The sequence below is a fragment of the Rhodnius prolixus genome, unplaced genomic scaffold (assembly GCF_049639745.1).
Source record: "Rhodnius prolixus isolate KJV_2025 unplaced genomic scaffold, Rpr scaffold_1, whole genome shotgun sequence".
Lineage (NCBI taxonomy): Eukaryota > Metazoa > Arthropoda > Insecta > Hemiptera > Reduviidae > Rhodnius > Rhodnius prolixus.
In genome coordinates this window covers 20,244,139-20,264,995 of record NW_027411581.1, presented here as the reverse complement: position 1 = coordinate 20,264,995, position 20,857 = coordinate 20,244,139, and the positions used below count along the sequence as shown (strand labels likewise).

Below are 20,857 nucleotides of genomic sequence, written 5' to 3'. Positions count from 1 at the left end.
ATAAAGTAAAGTAGTAAAAGTAAAGTAAAATAGTAATTGCCTATTGCTTTACTTCCAACTACCTAAGTGAACTGAAACAGGCAGTCGAAACCTTATTAAATTGCTGTAAAAAGTGTATTGACGTCAAAGGGGCTTATTTGGAATAAAAAATAATACGAAATAATACTTTTTGTATTTACTTTCTATTTTCATATTGTGCAAGAGTCAATCATTTAGTGCAGAATGTTGAAGGAAATTCGATAATGAGTAACACAGTGGCGTGCATGACCGCAAGGCACGCGCGGAATGCCTTAAATCCAATGTTTTATTTTGTTTCTATTTTAGACAAAATTAGTCAATGTATTCACGTCTCTGAAACAATTCGTTTCCCCATGTCTACAAGTTCAAAATGTTCTGTAGATGATTTGATAGGAGTTCTTCAATGATAATTAACAAAAACGTGTAAAGCTTCTGTATAGCCTGCAGCTGATGTGACGCCAACTAGTCTCAGGCTGCATCCAATAAACAAAAGCTCCATGAACATGTGCATTTAGTTCGAAGGATCCATGTAGAATTTTCATCCATCTAAAATTTTACCTCCTACACCTTCTTGTGGGCAGAGCTAAATAGAGAAAATGAAATTGTAACAGAGACCAAAGAATTCAGGCGAAAAAACGGCGCCATTTTCTCTGACCTAAAGTTCTTCCGATCCTTTCAATTGTCTCGAGCAACAAAAATAAAACTGCCTAAGATTTTGATCTTACCTACAGCGGAAATATGGACTCTTTGTGATGAAGAAATGCCAAAGAGCCGGGATGAGCGATGAAGGAAGCCAGGGCCCACCTGCTGGGATGATGTAGAGCTATGTAATAATTGTACGAAACTTCAAATTCACTTGCCATACAACAATCTTTCAAGTGCAGATCTCAAGAGAGCAATACGAGTCCATAGCACACAACGTCAGCAGTTTTCTGTTTTAAAATACGATTTCTGTGTTCTTGCTCCAAATTAACACAGAGCGATAGATCGCTGATTTATTTTACAGTAGTGTCTTTCGTTGAAAAGTGTGGCCGAAGAAGATATAATCGAACAATTATTTGAGAAAGCTTTCTGAATTCGAAGCTTCTCATAACATAAAACTTCACAAATTTAGAAATATTTCTATTTCATTGTTTCAAAAAGCTGAATGCCTGTCTCATAAATCGTTTCCTGTATCATAAATCGTTTCCTGATGTAGCCAGAAATGTCTTATTGTAATTTTGATGGAATTATTTTTTTGACGGTAATAAAAATGTTTCTGGCTAAAATTTTTCTCCCTAATGAAGATCAAATTGTCCTAAAATTTTAGGTAATTCTTTTTGCAGAAGATTTCGCAAATTCTAGATTATCTCTGCGAATGGTAAGCGAGTAATAACAAGTACGTTGATAGATAACTAGTGAATGAAACTTTATTAACCTTGTCAGTTTGATCAGTGAAGATAGTAGCAGCAAACCGTGGTATGTTGGTATGGAATGCACCAAACAACAAAGGTAGCAAGAGGCCAGGTTAAGAGAACTAATGTAGCTGTGTGTACATAGCAGTTAGTTCAAAGGGAGCCATTGGTATGATCCACAAAGTCCGACATGCTCTTTCTCTACACCCCCTTTACTACCTCATACTTGATTGAACTAAACATAACACTCAACCTCATTCCAATGTACACAACTCAACGACTACACAAAGACGTCACTCAACCCCAAACATTTTTGTGTTAATACCAATGATTTTCTAGATACAGTATGATACTTTGGTCTCTATATTGACAGTTGACTGACGTGGAATCCCCCATCCAAGAATCAAAAGACAAGAAATCAAAAAAATTACTATTTGCTAGCTTGACTACTAGACGGACTAACAGTTATTGATTTACTAAATTATATGTAAAGGTATATATTTAGTTCTGAAACGGAATATATACATATATATTTACAATATTCTAAGTGAATAATCAACTAACGTCTCCGTTAATACCTTTAATAATGACCTCAACATACCATTCAACAACTACATCTCTGCTTGTCACAAAAAAAATTGCATTTTCACATCTTTGTTCAGTCCCTCTGAAGTTTGTTCAAGCTCTCTTATTAATCTCTTTGTAATAACCCCATTCGACGAATAAAGCGTTGCTAGACTCCGATTTTCGGCGTTGTTTACTTGTTGCACGAGATCTGCTCTTAAAATTGTTAACTTCAAAGAAATAATTCACTAATAAAACAGAACCAAAACTACTGCCTCTAGAAACTTGAAATTTCGCTACTAGATTGGTTTAGTCTTCTAGACATTCAAGAAAAGTAGATTTTTTGAAATTAAATCTCAAAGGAAGTGTCAAAGTTTGCAAGGAAAAAGTAATATAAATCTTAACATGGAACAAAGCATAAAGAATTTACTTAAATAAATAATAAGTTGTATGTTTTTTCTGAGTTTCTTATTGCTGTTAAACCCATTTTCACCATTTATTTAGTGTTGGCGGACCACGCCACTGGTGAATTCAAAAAATGCTCTAACCTTCCCTAATAAAAATATTTTTTTATTTTCTCTGAAAAGTCTCAGAAAGACACTAGGAGTTTGATTTCTTTGGAAATATTTTTTACTTGTCGCTTTATTCTCGAGAAAAATGTATAACTCGAAAGAAATGTCACACTATTTTCTATAGTTAATGATTCTGTCTCGACCCTGTCAGTAAATTTCTCAAAAAATCTGATTCCATGACCCGATTAAAAAGGGATTACCATACCTTACTTCTTCTGTTGCTAAATCAATACTGAATTCACTCTTATAAGATTCTTAGCAATTACGAGTATTTGGCTCTATACACTTAAGCAAAAAGCAAAAACAAATGAAAAACGTATCCATTATGCAAAAGTTCGGGATGTAAAAGAATCACGGCCACTTCTGGCTTAGCAATACCAAGAATCTTTCAGCCAATCATTCCTTTTGAGATCATATAAACAGCGTGGTTTCATTTTTTAATGTGATATTGTATACGATATTTATCAATGAATTATATATAAATTTATACAACCACAGAATATGTTATATGCCAAACTTTATTTGTATGGGGAAATGTTAAAAAATAAAATGAAAAGCAAACGTAATGTCGAAATTGGACCGAAATCAAACCTTAAGAGCTGAATAAGATGTCAATTTTTTATTATTATTTTTTTTAATAAATAAAACATGCTTAATAACCTGAAACTAAAACATGATGAAAAGAATCTACTAAGTACGTAATGTAATTAAATAAGAACTGCACCGATGGTTGAAATTCGACCCCTAAGGCGTTGAAAGCAGTAGTGTCGGAATCCGTTTGGAAAAAGAAAATATCATATGCGATTAGAAGAGTAAAATTAATAATTAAACCCTTATTTAAATCGCAACTAGACATTCCAATCAAAACTACTGCCGACAGAGAGTTGATGCTCCTTTCAATGTGCGCTAACCTTACAACGATCTCAACATCCCATTCGCACAACTTGCCATGACAAAATATCAAAAGTTCCATTCTGCTCTCCCTAATTGCTCTAATCCTTTAGTTTAGCCTCTCGCAGAGCCTGTTATTCCTAACAATCAACCACGTCGACTGAATCACCAGTGGCCCCGAAACTTCCTTGAGGTCTGAAGATCATCAATCACATCGATATCCGGCAGAGAATACTATCTCTGGGTAGTTTCTCTTCTCCTTCACTTTATACAGATTTACTTATTGTTTATATTTATACACAGATAGTAAATTGCTAAATAAATTTTAAAAAATCGTAACTAATACGCACAGAAAACAGTATTTGTAATAGTGGAATTTAATTTTGCGGTAACCCAAATCCGTCGAACTTAAGTTACTTGAAGTAGCAAATTCGTTCTGCTTTTTCATTTAAATATCATTTTTTGGGGTGTGATCTATACTACTTTTACTAGTAATTTTGCTATAAAATCTGAGCTTTTTTCTTCAGTATTTATTTTTGAATTCTATAGATATAATTTCCTGCTCAAATTTTCTTTTCTGGTTTCTACCTGATTTATCTTTAATTTTTTTTTGTATTCAATTTCTTTTTTCTTTTAATTTAATAGATAGAGGTGGTTTCCTTAAGGTCTGCTTCCCAATGACAATTCATAATCTCAGGGTTAGCATTTAGGTAGATGGAGTAGTTTAGAGAAGTTTGTTTTTTCGTGTAGTTAGTTCTACGTTGTCTAGTATAGAGTGAGTTCCGCCAGACTCTGATCTTTACAGCAGATTGTTGAAACCTAGTGGAGTGTTGAAATCGCCTTATTGAGCGAAAAAGCTAATAGAAAACAAAAACAAGTAAAGTAGTAATCTATTTCTTCTGGCATGTAACTTCTAAACTTCCAAATTAGATATCGTGGACGAAGGCTCGAACTTATTAATATTTATCTAACAAATAAAACGTTTCTTACACGAGGAATCTCATACTTAAAAGTCCACGCTCATAACCACTACATCATACCAGTAAACTTCAGAGATAATTGCGAGAAATTCACTCTAATGAGAATTACTTTGATCATAAGCGTACTTCTCAGATAGTACGATTGACCCAATGAATTCTTCGAGCATCTAAGATGAAGATATAAATGTCATTTGTATTTTTCTTTGCTGAACTAGTTCCTTTACAGTGAGGTACCTTCTAACGTGATCTATGTTTCATGACTACTACTTAGGTAAATCCGATATTCGTCAAGAGAAGTTTAACTGAAATAAAATTTTGCATTTTCAGGGAAAGAGTAGTTAGAAAAATAGGAGAATTATTAAATTATTCCTTAAGCTTTTATGCACCTTTTGTTCAACGTTTAAGTTTCTTATTTTATATATATAAATACATATTTCACCTATTGGTTGTGTTCTGATAAAATTGTGTTTTTAGTAAGAATATTCCTCCTTTCTAATAAGATTATTCCAAGTACACAGGCTTCTTTCAATCACATTACCTGAAGCTATCATTCTCATTGTCGTCGACATTTAAATTGAATAAAGAGTAAAAATCAGTTGGTTTACCTTTATTTATGAATACTAAGATTCCGTCTAATTAAACCTGATAAAAAAATTAAAAGGAAAAAAAAAGTGTACTTTATTCTATTTATTTCTTTAAAAGACCGCTAGGTTGCACTGCTTGATAGACATTTCAGTAAAGTAATATCAAGCAAAATCAAATTCTACTTTATCTATTGTGCTTTCATGTAAGATTTTTCACTTTCTGAAGGGTTAAAAAGAAAAATCCTATCTCAAAAATCTTTAATATCTTTGCAGTTTACAAAGAAAGTATTCAAATGTTCACAAATTTAAACTTTGATGTAACAATCGATGAAAGGAATAAGGAATCCTAGAATGTATATTTTATGTATATTATTAACATATTAATATGTTATGAGCTTAAGGAAATTATATCTCACCTCCATTCTCTTATTTAATTTAAAAATGAACAATTTAGAATCGTAGTTGTAAACGATTCGGGACGTCACTTTTCAAAAGTATGAACCCATTATCCTGGTCCATAATGGTGTACCATTTGGTCCCAGATATTTGAAAAATAAATTTGCAAATACTATTGCAAGTATGCACCAGACGGTTAACGGGGCAACACCAATAAATATATTGTCAATAATGAATTAAATGTTGTGGGGTCTTAAGAAATAGGAAGATTGACTGAATCAACCAGTAAAAGCTTTATTTCGTTGAAAACTTAACTGTAAACTGAATTTTATGACGCAATTAAACAAAAACAAACAATGAAAGAAAATTAATGCTAATGACATCGATAATATTATGGGAGATATAATATCGATGGATGCCATGAGAGAAGATTTTTGTCCCTAGAAGCAGCAAGCAGTCGGCTGGGTATCCATGAAGCAAAAACTAAGTATATGCGCACGGTATGTGGTTCTATTAACAAAGAGCAGCAATTGACCACTACAAATTAAAGATTGAGAGGGTACATGAGTTTGTTTACCTAGGATCCTCTAGTAAAGTAAAGTAAAGTAATCACCTATTTTTTCAGGCGGGGCTTAACGTCCAACTACCAATTAGGTGTCGTGGACGGAGGCGACTAGCAAACATACTTTACTATTAATTTCTTTTATTAACCATTAAATAAAATCCGAGGCCTAAGACCGGGAATCGAACCCAGTACCACAATGAATCCTCTAGTATGTAGTGAAAATAAGGGAAACCTAGAAATTAAAAAAAAGAGATTATGAGAAGAGAACAATTGTTATTTGGGGCCTAGTAAAATAAACTTATCTCTCGTAACACGAAAACAGTTGTACAAAACGCTAATACGACCAGTGCTGTCTTACGTCTCCGACGTGTGACTATGATGAAAACAGATGAACAGGTCATAGCGATCAAAACGTGCTTCGTAGAATCTATGGACCCATATGCGATTGGCAGAATTGGAGAATTAGGCGTAATCGAAAAATTCATACTTTGTTAAGGAGTCGAAATAAAAAAACTCGTTAAATTGCTTCTTAGTGAGGATGTCTATTGAAATCGCAAAGAAAATTATGGAGGGCATTGTACCAGCTTCCAGGCGGGCAAGCAGATCAAGAATGCAATGGGAGGATTATGAGGCGGCAGAAGCACTGGTAATGCTTGGGTTCCGCATCTAAAGGGCGACTGCGACGCTTGGCGACCCGCAGATGCCTCAGCCACTTGAGATTGACGTCCAGCGTAATTTTAATGTTCATAGGTTGATAAAATCGTTGCTGATTTTGTGGGCAAAATTCTGAATAATTTGCTGCTTGCTTGCGTTATCGATTATTAAAAATTGAATCGCTTATCGAGTTGTTTTGATATTGGTGGACACTGAAATTTAGTGAAAAATCTTCACTTTCGCCTGACGATTAGATGTCTATTTAATTTAGACAGAGACTACCCTTCCTTACTAAGTGCAATTTTTAATACTAGTCAAACGCATAAAATTTTCAGACGAATTGGCAAATGCAACATAAAAATTCGTATACGACCAGTCCACCAAAGTGCACATGAGTTTTTATTTCCCATTAAGAAATATGTTGGAGATCTATTCGCCGCTTTTAGGACCAACTTATCTAAAAAAGATTAATTTTTTGCAACTGATGTTTCTCTTCTACATTTACATATAAGTAGTAAGTACACAAACTAAGCAACTTAATTTTGTAGGTTATAGTGATGCTTACTTGTATTAGAAGGTTATACTAGTTAACGGTGCATTGTTGTTAAATTTCACGGATTTATAGATTTTGGCCAGAAATTTATTTTGAACTAATATGACAGCACTAATTTTTCGTTAAATTTTAATAGTATTTATTCCATACATTGTTTTGCATTATCACGAACAAAGATGAACCAAAGTGTTAGTGGTGGAGAACTTACCCACAAAAGTGATTTCTTTAAAAATTTAACTAGTTTTAAGGATGCGAAACGTGATATAGAGACAGTTATAGATCTTCTTGTGGAAGGAAATATTTATGACAAATTAACTGTTGAGGAAAAAGTAAAACATGACCTTTTTGTTTCATATTCGTTATCATCTTTATTTTGGATGTGTTTGAGAACTCAAGGTATAAATCCGACTTCCCACGTGGTAAAAGCAGAGATAGAACGAATACAACAATATGTAAAAAAATATAATCGCGTAAAAGAACGAAAGAAAGCTCCCCAACTTCAAAAAGCAGCAGCGAACAGATTCGTAAAACATGGACTTTGGGATCCCAAAGAGAAACCTGAAACAAGTAATAAGCGAAAAAAATTTGATGAAGACAACGTTGGTGAATAAAATAAATAATAATGGTACGGATATTTCATTTACGATGTTCTCTTATTATTGAATAAATATATTTGGACAGTGGTTTGGTTCATAAATATCTAGTTTTAATTCACTGTTTTTCTGGAAAACCTATAGTTTTAGAACGTTACATACGATTTAACACTTTAATCCAAAATTTCAGTCATTATTATTTATTTTTGCCCTGCTTTCGACCTAGGGACTAGTTCGTCCTTAGAGCGTAACTAATAGCAGTTATCATATTTGTTTACTTTGTTATACGGGGACTCCTCACCTACACACCTCAAAAAAGTAGACCGCATACAATACAGAGCCCTGCGAACATGCCTGGGCGCTCTGAACTCTACTCCCACAAACGCGCTGTTAACGGAGGCGAAAGAGGCTCCATTGAAAGTTAGAAGGAATTTGTTAGCCTCCCGATTCCTAGCTGATAGATTGTTCTTGATAAATCAACCCGTCATCGAAAGGATAAGTAGACTCGCTCTCAGAATCCTTATTGAAAGTTATTGGAAAAGAAAGAGAACACCAATCCTAGTAGATCGATTCTGTACACTGTCGCACTTCATGGTATCCCTCCACAGGACTGAAAACCTTCCTACCTTTTCTTTCGAGTTGGAATGTACTCTGGGTATACCGGAATATGTTCTCACTAATTTTTACCGTTACAACAAAGAAATTCCTGAGTCGGCCAATAATGAAAGCTTAATGTTAAAATTGCAGCTATGTTTCCCTGGTGCTTACTATTTATATACTGATGGGTCAAAATCCTCGGAGGGGGTTGGTTGCTCTGTCTATGATCCGCAAAGCAATTCCAGCATGTTGTATAAGCTCCACTGTAATGCCTCAGTTTTCACTGCAGAACTCACTGCCATAAACAAATGCCTACACTCACTTCCGTCAATAGCAGCTCAATCTATAATAATACTCTCTGACAGCAAAAGTGTCCTGACCAAACTAAAAAACCCCGGCCTCAACTCCGCGTTCATTATGCTCGAAACCGTACACCTAGTACATATGGCGATCCGTGATGGTAAAATGGTTCGGTTGATCTGGATAAAGGGTCATTCAGGAATTCCCGGCAATGAGATCGCAGATTCTAGAGCAAAGGAGGCGATAAACCTGCAGTGCCTCCAATCTGAAAATCTGTTACCCTCAGACATAAAAATTTTTGCAAAGATCTCCCATTATAAGGAATGGTCCTTAGAATACGAGAGTTCTAAAGTCCTCAAAGGAAAATTTTACACCTCCCTCCAACCAACAATACCAAAAATACCATGGTTTAAAGAATACTGCGAAAATAGATTTTTTACAACAATGTTCAGACTCCGATTCAATCACAACTTCTCCCCTCATCACTTGTCACGTATTGGTATTTCTGCACATAGTAACTGTTCATGTTCTTCTGAATCAGTAGTTGATGCCAACCATCTGATCCTGGACTGCAAGAGCCACCAAAAAGATAGAAATAAATTATGGAATGCAATAATTAGAACAAAATGTCCACTTCCCGCCAACCTGCACACTATCCTCACTACACCAAACCAAGACCTGTATCTGGCTATTTATGATTTCATAATCAAAAATGACATACCTGTTTAAGAGCTCAAGAGAGGCAATCCCAACAATTGAACTAATAATAATTACAATGATAACAATAAGGACACCAGAACGGTAGGAATAGGTGTTGTCCATTAGAGCATGGGTAGCCTCTGGCTAATCTGTGTCAGCAGGAAGCCATAAAAAAAAAAAAAAAAATACTTTGTTATACGGAAGTTATGAATATTTACATTGGTAGTGTTGTGTAGCTATTTTTGTGTACTATACGTAAACAAACAGGACAGAAGAAGATACACTAACCTTAGAAATAACAATGTAAAACAAAAAATTATAATCGTCAATAGCATACGCCCTGAAGGTGACCTAGTCCCCTACATCGAAAGCACGGCAAAAATAAATAATAATGACTGAAATTGGGAATATTCTTGGTTCCTTTCGGATTAATGATTAAGTCGTCAAAAACTATGAACAATAGGTTCTCCACAATGTAAGACGGAAGCCAAACGACAACATTTTCACTGAAATGGATCACATCTTTGGATTCATCAAACAAGAAAGCAAAGGAAGGTACTTAGAAGAAACTCACCCACTGGAAAAGAAGACCTAACATTCCTAAACAAATAATCATAATAAAACAATAATATTTTTCGTAATTTTATAGAAGTAATTATACAATAAAAACCTTGCTAAACATGGCAGCTATCTATACAATTAGTTACTACCTACTCTTATCGCTATACTTGCAAACATATACTGAATATTCCCATCAAAATCAAACACAATGACATTTATAAACTCTGAATTACATTCTAAAATAAAATAGACTACTTCCACAAAGACCTAGTTCCTAGGTCGTAAGCTTGACAAAAATAAAAAATAATGACTGAAATTGGCAATATTCTTCCAGCCTTTCGCATTATTGAATCATTACCAAAAACGATGAGCAATACTTTATAAAGGCATTAACTTTTGCCTAATGCGTAGTGACTTAGTTAAATAATGCTGTCAGTCGTACGTGTTAGATAGATAATTGATAGATGTAGCAGATTTTAGCATCCTGGTTAATTAAAACTGATAGTTGTAGCATACATATAACATTGAGTTTTATGGAAGAAAAATTGATAAAACCGAGACCAAAATATCAGTATGCAAAATTAGCTAAAATAATTTTGTCTTTAAAATATGCACTGATTTTTGAAGAAAGTAATAAACTTCAAACTTGTAAGAGAAAGTAAAAATATATGTATAAAGCTGTTCTCCGCAAGAGGGCAAAGAAATTGCAACAATAATTAATAATCTTATTTTTATTAATACAATTTTTATATAACAAATATAATGAAGGTAAAACTTATTTCACCTTATAAATTGTTTTTATTATTATTATTATTATCACATATTTCAATTGAAAATTAAGAACACTAAATAATGGCATGAAATTTTGATAAGAGTTATAAACAATATTTCTTTGGTTTCAGAAAGAGATTGCACATTTAAAAATTTTTCATCCTGGGAAGGAATGAACTTTGAAGTTGGCTGTATGGTGAAAAGCCAATGCCAAAAAAATAAAAAATTTTTTGGTTCTATTTTTATTAGTAATTTAATTTGAAAACATTAATAAATAAAATATCTCATAATAAAACAAACAATTAGAAAAAAAAACAAAATAAAACAATTTATCAACTATTCGTAAATAAAATTAAAAAGTATAAACTATAATTTGTCACACTGCAAAAGAGCAAAGGTTTATACTGATATGTCAAGTAAATTTGATTTTTGTTTTGTTTTGTTTATAGAAACCAATTTTGTATAAATACTTGTACATATAACTTTAAAACAGATTCTATTGCAAACTCTGATAATATTCTGATAGAACTTGCCATGCTGTGGGTGCCATGAAACCGTCAGGTGGAAGTGAACCTGTGCGAGCAAGAGCTGCAAAAAAAAAAATGCGCTTTTTAATAAAAATCCAAGATTGGATAGAAAGGAGTCTGGAGATAAAATCTAATCCACGCGGCCAAAAATATTCTCCTACGTGTTTATTACCGCTTAAACGCGCCACCTTACGCCACGCGAAATAGGACTTGTGCTTAATATGTTTGCTGATATTTTTCCTCAGTCAGTAGAACAGGGGACGAATGTTAAATAATATTGACAGGTTGGGTCATTATTGATTAAATAATTTTGAAAGGTTGGATTCTATACTTCTACCTCCTGAGGATGGCATTAACTTCACAAACTTTTTCTTTCTTTTTTTAAGCTAATTTAGGATTGTAAAAAAATAAAATAACAGTAACCTTTAAAAGATATAAGGTGTCAAAAATGATGAGTAAGGAGCGAAAAAAAGTGACAACTAAACAAAACAGTACCTTGCAAGAGCAAGCCATCTCGGGATACCTTAAAGAAGTCATGGTAAAGAAAAGCAACAAAACAAAATTCTTTTGAAAGAATCTTCCGCTACACCCTGTGGGATCTGTGAGCCTCCTAGAGGACAATGAGTGCAATCACAATCGATCGTGATGAAAAAAATGGCCAATTTTGCAAGGAAATTAAGTATTTTGTGGACGTTCATATTCGTTGACCAATTAATTTTTTCATAATAAATATTATGAAATTTTTATATTATTAAGATATTTTTATGTATTTAGCCAAGAGAAACTATCTTACATCTCATTTTTGTACCAGAAATGAATTCAAAATCATCTTTTCTTGAAGGATCAAAAAAGTCCATTTTGCTCTTAGATTTATCAAATGCAGCAACCCTAAATGGTATAATTTCTAGAGCTGGAAGCCCAGGAGCTGATGAGAGGACACGTGCACCATGAGTTGGATCATACAAATCACAATTTTTGGATTTATCAGGATGAGGAAGGCCAGCTGGATCACGCCCCACAATATAAAATTGTGCTCCAGCTGTCATACGTGCTTTAGCGTGCCACTGTACCTGTAAATGAAAATTAAATTTTAGGATTAGTTTCTTTTTTTTTTAAGAAAAAAGCTAATTTATTAACTATAAACTTAAATAAAAATACCTCAGTAGGTCCAGCATACATCATTGGCGATGGAAAAATTGCAATTACAGTGTTTGCTGGATCTAGTACACCTTCATTAAGTACTGCTTCGTGCTGTTTCATTCGAATAGGAAGAGGCACATCATCTTCTTTAGTCCATCCCCCTAGAGGGTGTAGTAATAATACTGGTTTCTTATACCCTCTACTTAATAGTTTTTTACGGGTATCCTATGTAATAAATACATTTGTTACACTTATAAAATTAAATTGGAATTTTTTTAGACGGAATAAAGTACTACCTGCATGAGTAAAGCGTGGCCATTGTGAATTGGATTTCTTAATTGAAAAGCAAAGACAGCATCTGCTCCCATTTGTTTAAATTTTGCTTTTAATTCACTAGGAGTTAATCTGTACTCATCTAATCCATCATTCCACCTTATTCTGCCAAGAACTTCCAATGTTCCTCCGACCAAGAAATCGCCACTTGCGTTAATCATCTTTCATAAAGATTCAATATTAAAATGTAATTATTATTTAAAACTATTTAATCAAAATATTACTTAATGTAAAAGTTAATCTTCGAACATTCAAAAATAAATAAATGTATAAAAGGATCCTTCATTTATTTACAGATCATTGCAAGTACAATCAATATTTAAATTTGCCTTCCCTTCCAAACTATCAAAAATTCTAGAGAATTTGCCAAAATCCTTCTATGCTATAGTACATTTCAGGTCAAAGAGAGGATCTTCAATAATGAGGAGGTAAATTGCTTAGAAAGGAAGGTAAATTAGGAGCTTTCATATTTTTTCACAATTATAACTTTCAAGAAATTAGTCACAGTCTTCATTGGAGCGTGATCGCAAATTGTTTTTCAAATGTGGGCTATTTTATAAATGACAATACTGATCTTTAATTTAGTGTTTAGCAAAGCTTGAAATACAGCTCTAACCTCGGGTTAACCACTGCTCAAGGTCTAGTGAAAGTTCGTAATTCGTTTCATAATACACTGTCGTCGAAAATTGGAATTAATTTTTATTTTCATATATTCAGTTAATGACTAAAATGTAAATTTGTATTGATTAACTTTAGAAATTCTGTCTCACATTTGATTCTTATTCATACTTAATATACAAGTGGTAAGGCAGTTCAATCAACAGTAATGTTACTTTAGGGAAAAGTCTAACCACTCTCTCTCAGAAGTGCCTTAAATCCTTAAAAACTGAAAAATCTATTCAACAAAGTGATACTTATGGTTGACTGATTTTGACCAAAACGTTATTGTGCCGTTTCCTTTTGGTAACTAAGCCATTTTTCGTTTTTGCGTTGCGATGTATACATCCACACAACACAGACCTCATACAGATCAATTACAGATTAAAAAAAAAAACTTTTTCGGACTCAGGGGACCACCTCAAAAACCGATATTTCCAATGAAATCTCAAAATCAACGAATCAACAAGACAGCAATACCTTTTCTTTAAAGTTAATTTTTTTAACGAAAGAGAAAGTAAAAATTTACCTTTATATAAGGGTGGTCTGGATGCGAAGTTCCAAATTGTCTACAAATTCTTTCTTCCTTTCGATGTGGATAGAACTGTGGATCTCGAAGTACTGCTACAATTTTTCCTTTAAATTGTAAAGAAATTACTGGACGACCCATTAATCGTTCTTTATCCTGCGTACTTACTGGCAAGACGATTGGCACTGATTGATTTACATTATCTCTTAAGCAATTGAAGTGGATTACCTAAATACAAATATAGTAATGTTATGAACTGCAGATATTCATATGTAATAATAAAACAAATATAATTAAAATAAATCACTCGCTTTTAGAAATTGATCCTCTGTCATAAATCCAGTTAAAGGTGCTGCCCAACCTTCCGCCAATACCTGTACCCACTGAAGATCAACTTCTCCAATTTCTAAAGTTGGATATTTCTTAGCTTCTGCCAGAGCACTTTCTAATCTATTGTCAGGTATATAAAGCTCTTTAATATGGGAATTTTCTGTAGTAGATGTTGGGATTATACCCTGAAATTTTTTTTGAATTTAGTAAGACAGAAATTGAGAAAAGTTATAATTCCAGTTTAGAAAAGAAAAAAGAAGCCTTGGAGCAATGAATCAGACACAAATTCTAAAAGTGAAAAAAATTTTATAGGTTTACCCTGGGGTCAAATAGCTAATATTAATTTTTTTCTAGGCAGATGCAATTTACAGAAAATGCTAATCAGGAATATAGATAGCAATAATTCCACATCTTGAAGGAAGAATATGCCTACTTCCATGTATTACTACATAGTCCGCTATAAATACATTAATGCCGATTCTATTCGCTTAAATTGTATGCATTAAAGAGTCAAAAAATGTTTCCAATGGAAAAGTTCATTCGACCTTATAATAATACTGTTCATTTATTTACAGAGTAGAAGCGAAGGCTTGAGTTGAGGAACTCAAGTGTCAAGAACTCCAGAGCCACTACTTTTTAAGTTGGACAAAATTAAAGAAAAAAAAACTTTTTTCAAAAACTTTGACTAAATATAATATTTTAAATATTAATATTTGTTGAGAAAATTGGAGTCCTGTTTTTAATAATGTTGATAATATTTTCCTATATATTTGTACAGCAATTTTTTGGTCTACATTATATGAGTGATAATATTATCATAGTGTCGCCTAGATTACCTAATTGTTTATTTTATAAGTTTAAAAAATGAAAACCGATAAGAAAAACTAACTTTATACTTCACATTGACATCAGAAATGACAATGGAGTAAGAAATGTATTGAATTTGTTTTTAACATTTTTTTCTCTCTCTGCTGTAAAAATATTGTGCAGTGAAAATTTTTGTTTTAATAAGCCTGTTTTCAAATAAAATTGTATTTATTTTTTTAAAAACAAATTAAAAAAAAGATAGCAATTTTTTATTTGATTTAAAGTTTTATTTTCAGATCCAACCATCGAGCTCGGATTTCAGAAAATGTTTTTCAATGAAGGGCTTGGCTTGTTTTATAAAATCTTAATGAAAACTCTATTTCAAAACTCTGAATGTAAAGTATTATTTTAAAATAGATTTTATTTCATTAATTAATTAAAACAATTTATACTGTAAACATTTTGAAACTGAAACTATATTTGCTATTATTAATTTATTTTTTAGCAACAAGAAAAAAAGAAAGAAGTTTTGATTGCAAAACTTAAGTAAACCGATACCAGAACAACAATAACTATAATTAACCCCATCACTATTTGCAACTTTCATTACCATATAATACAACAAAGGATAGTTGATAACTATTGATAAACTATCTCTGAACTTCCATTTTAAAAATATGTCTTCCCTAAACGATCTGAATTTCAGTTAGATAAAGTTATTTATTAAAAAGAGATCTGTATCATGTGCTTGCCCTTGTCCTGAATACGCTCCGATAAGATTTTGTTTTTAAATAGCAATACTAACTATTATAAAAGTAAGAAATAACGACAACAATCATGAACTGCTTAATCAAGAAATGTACATTTCTCCTATGTAGTATGTAAAGGGCATTTTATGTAGGCCATTGATCTAGTATTCTCAAACAACCTCAGGTATTCGCTGTTATTTAAAATGAGATACGGGTTCAAATCAAGCACCCTCACATTTTTAACCCAAAAACTTCCTCACTATCCTACACAAGTTTTCTGCAATTCGATACAAATTTACTTCATATTCTTAAGGAGGTTAATGGTCTTAAATAGGGCTTGCGGTAGTTATCCTAGATAGTGTATAGACTCTCAGCTAAAAATAAACTTTGCCACTTTCTATAAATTTTGGTAACTTCTTCTTTTAGTTACTCTTGGTTCTGGTACTCCCACTGGGGTATTCTAAATTTTGGGACCGCCAGGAACTGCAATATCGATCAGATACATCAACTTTATCCACTTATCTCGCAACATCACATTCGTTCTATTATTTGAAATCTACGCATCTGTATTAAAAGATCAGATATAATAACTCAAGCGTATAACTGGACTATATTAATTTATTATACTCCCAGGTCCTTTATAAGTAATCCTGAAATATCTAAAACCACTCTCCTCAGTCTCAAATCCTACTAATTCACACTTTCCTACCATAACGATAGCAACCTTACACTCATCCCTAAGTCGAGGAAATTACTCAACCGGCTTGATTAACTATTGCTATCCAAATATGTAAAGCAAATGTGACACAAAATGCTTTTCGCTAAAGTATTTTATATAATAACATATTTCTGTCCTGTTTACTAGGCACTAATTGGGATTCAATGCTATGCAGGACCATAAAGGTTTTGTTTTTGTTTTTTCATAGGTCATAGCGAGGTCATTGGCGCCCCGAGCTTTTTTCAGTGCACTGCCTGCCTCCGGACAGTGCCCTCTCGTTACACACAATGATCCTGACAGCAAGATGTATAATTTTAAAGAAATTAATGCATAAATTGTATTATTATTACTAAAATTAAATTTGGTGTTATTACAATTATATAATAATCTTATAACTTAATTATAAAATGTTAAAAGTCATTAGAACAAAACAAAACAAAATTTATTAATTTCCCATGTCTATTATTAATGAAACTAATTAAAATTTGTTGACTGTTTTTAAGAAATTCATGAATCAGAAAAACTATTGTCATGCTAATTTACAATAAAATACCCTTGACTTAGATAAAATTAGCAAACACGAGTAATGAAAAAAATAGTATTTTTTACCTGAGAAGCGAGTGAATTTAATTCCACAACATGTGATTACTTAATTTTGTAAAAGTCAGTGAAGGTTAAGATATTTAGAGGTAATGGATATGATCAGCGTGTTTCATCTCTGGGTCACAGATCACATTAAGATCACGTAGGGCTGCAAATCAGTGGGAACGTGAAGAGAGAAGGTAATGTGATGTACGGGCCTCCCAAACCTCCGCGGGGCCAGCGTAACATCCTTATTTTAAAATTCTTTATTTTATTCTCAGTAAAATTGTTAAAGTCACATAATTTCTGATTTAGTGAAAATAATTTCGGTTAAATTATATAATCTTTCTAGGCGAGTTCCCCGCAATAGAGAGTTCATTTTTTATCAATTCTAAATTAGAAAAGCTACATGAACTGCCAATGCCTTAGTAACTAGAACTGATATGAAATGGAGCTGAAACTCGATTTTCACGGGAATAATATAGTTGGAAGTTCACTGAAACATTCTACAGCAAGAATAAGACTTTTTAATACTATAACTTTAGAGTTCAAAATAATAAAATAATGCATATTGGAGCATAAAATACTTTTATTCCTTTACTAAATCAATTCTATTCCAGACCGTACTAGCCGAATTTCAGTGCCACATCCAAATCCTCCTTTGTTTGTTAAATTCGTCGTCTTCTAATGCACTCTGGGAATAAAGGGGTTGTAACCTAGCTGAAGTCTGAGGGTGGCTCTAGTAATGAACTGATGGTAATTTAGCCAGTTTATTAGACTCAAAGACTTAAAAAAAATGTTTTGGTTTCATATGGCTCTAAAAACCATATTAAACTTTGATTTCACCAGTAAATATTACTTTTGTCTCCCTAGATCTCTTGTATAAGTTGTTTGCGACTGGAGGGTAAAAAAACAAAACAAAAAAGAAAGATTTACCTGTTGCTGAAGCAGTTTCACAACTTGCATGCTGCATTCTTCAATAGTACATTCGACTGTTTTCAATACTAATTCTGGAGCGTCGGGGTTTTCATAAGGCTGATCGATACCAGTAAATCCTAATTTGATATAAATAAATAATTTTATCAGAACTAAATTCTTTAAGTGATAGAAAATGTATTTCTATGTAACTTAACTGTTAAATACATACCTTTAATAATTCCTTGTCTAGCTTTCTTATAAAGGCCTTTCACATCTCTTTTCTCACAAACATTCAATGGAGTGTCAATAAATATTTCAAAAAACGGTAAATCACTTTCTATATGAATTTTTCTGGCCATTTCTCTATCCTTAAAAACAGTACAAGGCCCATTAAAATAATAATAATTTAAAAAAAGTATTATCTATTCACTCGCAATTAGAAATATATATATAAACATACCAAAGCAAAAGGAGATACAAAGCTGCATAGAGCTATAACACCACTATCTGCGAAAAGTTTTGCAACTTCTGCCACCCTTCTTATATTTTCTTCCCTTTCTTCGGGACTGAAACCTAAATTTTTGTTCAATCCAGTTCTTATGTTATCTCCATCAAGACCGTAAGCTGGAATTCCTTTTGAAACTAAGAATGCTTCCAAACAAAATGATATTGACGTTTTACCAGCACCAGATAAACCTATCAACAAATGAAGTACAAGTTATTGGACAGTGAAGTGTTTAGTAATAATTTTTTTATTTTTATGAAGATAATCGACCAGTAACATGAATGAGCAACCGTAAGTAATGTACTCGTATAATGTAATGTAATATGAAGTACTCATGTAGAGAAACAATTCGTTGCAAGAACAACAAACGGTGCTGCCTAACTCCGTGAGGTTGCTAAAACACAGCTTACATATCAATCCACCAGATAATCTTGCATCTCGTTTTGCGGGTAACTTTTAATTTAAAAGAGTCAACTTGTAGTGCATTAAATAAATAACAATAAAATCACTATTTACATGTAGATAAAATTCAATGATATAACAACTTTGGGAGATTTTGGATAAAATGTTAAAGTAAACGACATTAGAGATAAAAGTAAACATTAGTCGAGCACTCAAGAAAATAGAATACAAAAATCAATATGATTTCGATATAAATATTTAAGTACGGGAAAAAAACAAGCAAATGCCAATATTACAAAAAATTTTACCACATTCAGAAAATTTACGTCCCTGCCTATTTCATCGAATAATACACTTGCAGTACATATACACGTTCTGAGTTTTCTGAGTTAGATAATTAGTTTGCTTTACCTCACTATTGCAGAGATTTTCCAGAGTTAACAAACCGTACATTTTTAAGATACGCTACTAAAAAAGGAGCCCCAAACCTCTTCTACAACTTAGAGGATAAAGAGTTGCATACATCCTCAACATAATATTATTGTCTAACGTACAATATGTTTCGTAGGTATAGAGACCAAATTTGGCTTTAAATCTCCGAATACAAAACAAAAGTCCTTAAAAAATTATCTAAATCTGATGTTGTTTATTGCAAGAAATGAATTCAAAATAATTTTTTATAAATGGACAGAAGAGTGAACATTTAAGCGAACATTTAAAACGTTTCTAAGTAAAACACAGTAGGGAAAAAAAATTGACAAATAAGTTCTATCTAGCACAGCTATTTTTGATAAGACTAAGATATCACTGACCACGCTTATTTCTCTAATTCTAAAAAGTGACAATCCTACTAGAAAAATAATAAGAAACAAGAAAAGGTTCTTGTAAAATATATGGAAGGCCAAGTAAGAATATACTGATTACAAAGGTCAAAAAGGGGATAAACCAGTTTACAAGAAAAATCTCCAGTTATAAGATCTTCACAAAAATAACTAAATAACAGGAAATTGTTAAATAACAGCTATTATTATTTTATAATAATAGCCATTATTTTGTTATTTATTTTTTAACGGGCGCATCGACTGTTACAGTCATTAGCGCCTCTAGCTATTATTTTAAATTATTTCTTTCCCAAGATCCGAGAAGTAATTTACAATTACAAATTCAAACCACATTCTCATAATCATTGTTTAATAGAAAAATAGAGAGCAAATTTATGCAGAATCATTTACAACACTATAATGGATGTGTGTTAGTGTAAAATTAATAATTTAACAACTGCCAGTATGTTATGTAATAAAAAAAAAAAATCATTTATATGTGATTCTCATTTTGACCTTGGTGTACAAATGAAATAATGAAATATGACAGTGTAGTTTTATGTTAGGAATAGTTCAAAGTGAACCTAGAACAATAAAAAAAATATTACATAACAAATTATAGTTTTTTTAACGTTTTTGTAATTGTTTAAAGAAGTTATCTTTTATACAATTTTTTCCATTTTGATAAAAATAATGAATGTAAAGTTTCACTAAAGTGCTTCTTATCAAATAAATAATACCTTTTTACAGTAAAAATATATTTCCTAATATAATTATCATAATTACTTTTCCTATCGGTCAATATGCAAGGTGTGCTCCAGGAAGGAAAATAATATATGTAAAATGTTTAGTTGTCTTACTTTATAATATACAAAAATTAAAAAGAACCTATTTATGTGGTTTCCATTTACCGTTCAAAATCAATATCTTCCAAATAGACCCGCAAATTTACAAGTCCTTAAAAATGCATTTTTATTAAGAAAAAATAAGACTTCCACCAAATGAAATGGCTGAAAAAAAAATTTCAAACAGAACATATGAAAAGCATACATCATAAAGACTCTAATCAAAAACTAATTTGAAGTATCGAACATGGGCAAAAGCAATAGTTCTCTCTATTCAGATTTAAAAAAAATAATTCCAAACG

The 20,857-nt window shown here is 32.2% G+C and overlaps 1 protein-coding gene and 1 long non-coding RNA gene across 3 annotated transcripts in view; one reads left to right on the top strand and one right to left on the bottom strand.

Annotated features, from left to right (window-relative positions):
• Positions 1–10,636: 10,636 nt before the first annotated feature.
• The window catches only part of Papss (3'-phosphoadenosine 5'-phosphosulfate synthase), a 26,803-nt gene continuing 16,582 nt past the window's right edge, over positions 10,637–20,857 (bottom strand). For both annotated transcript variants that reach the window (XM_074114766.1, XM_074114758.1), the window contains exons 3-11: positions 18,443–18,678; positions 18,212–18,350; positions 18,001–18,119; positions 14,190–14,393; positions 13,879–14,106; positions 12,656–12,853; positions 12,378–12,584; positions 12,013–12,289; positions 10,637–11,280 (exon numbers count right to left, since the gene is read on the bottom strand). In XM_074114766.1, coding sequence (XP_073970867.1) covers positions 11,189–11,280; positions 12,013–12,289; positions 12,378–12,584; positions 12,656–12,853; positions 13,879–14,106; positions 14,190–14,393; positions 18,001–18,119; positions 18,212–18,350; positions 18,443–18,678 — 1,700 coding nt within the window. In that variant the 3' untranslated portion in view covers positions 10,637–11,188. The remainder of the gene's footprint in view (positions 11,281–12,012; positions 12,290–12,377; positions 12,585–12,655; positions 12,854–13,878; positions 14,107–14,189; positions 14,394–18,000; positions 18,120–18,211; positions 18,351–18,442; positions 18,679–20,857) is intronic.
• On the top strand, positions 12,739–18,351 carry LOC141447415 (uncharacterized). Its single transcript, XR_012454307.1, has 3 exons — positions 12,739–12,879; positions 12,989–15,410; positions 16,691–18,351. It is a non-coding gene; the product is annotated as an uncharacterized lncRNA (long non-coding RNA).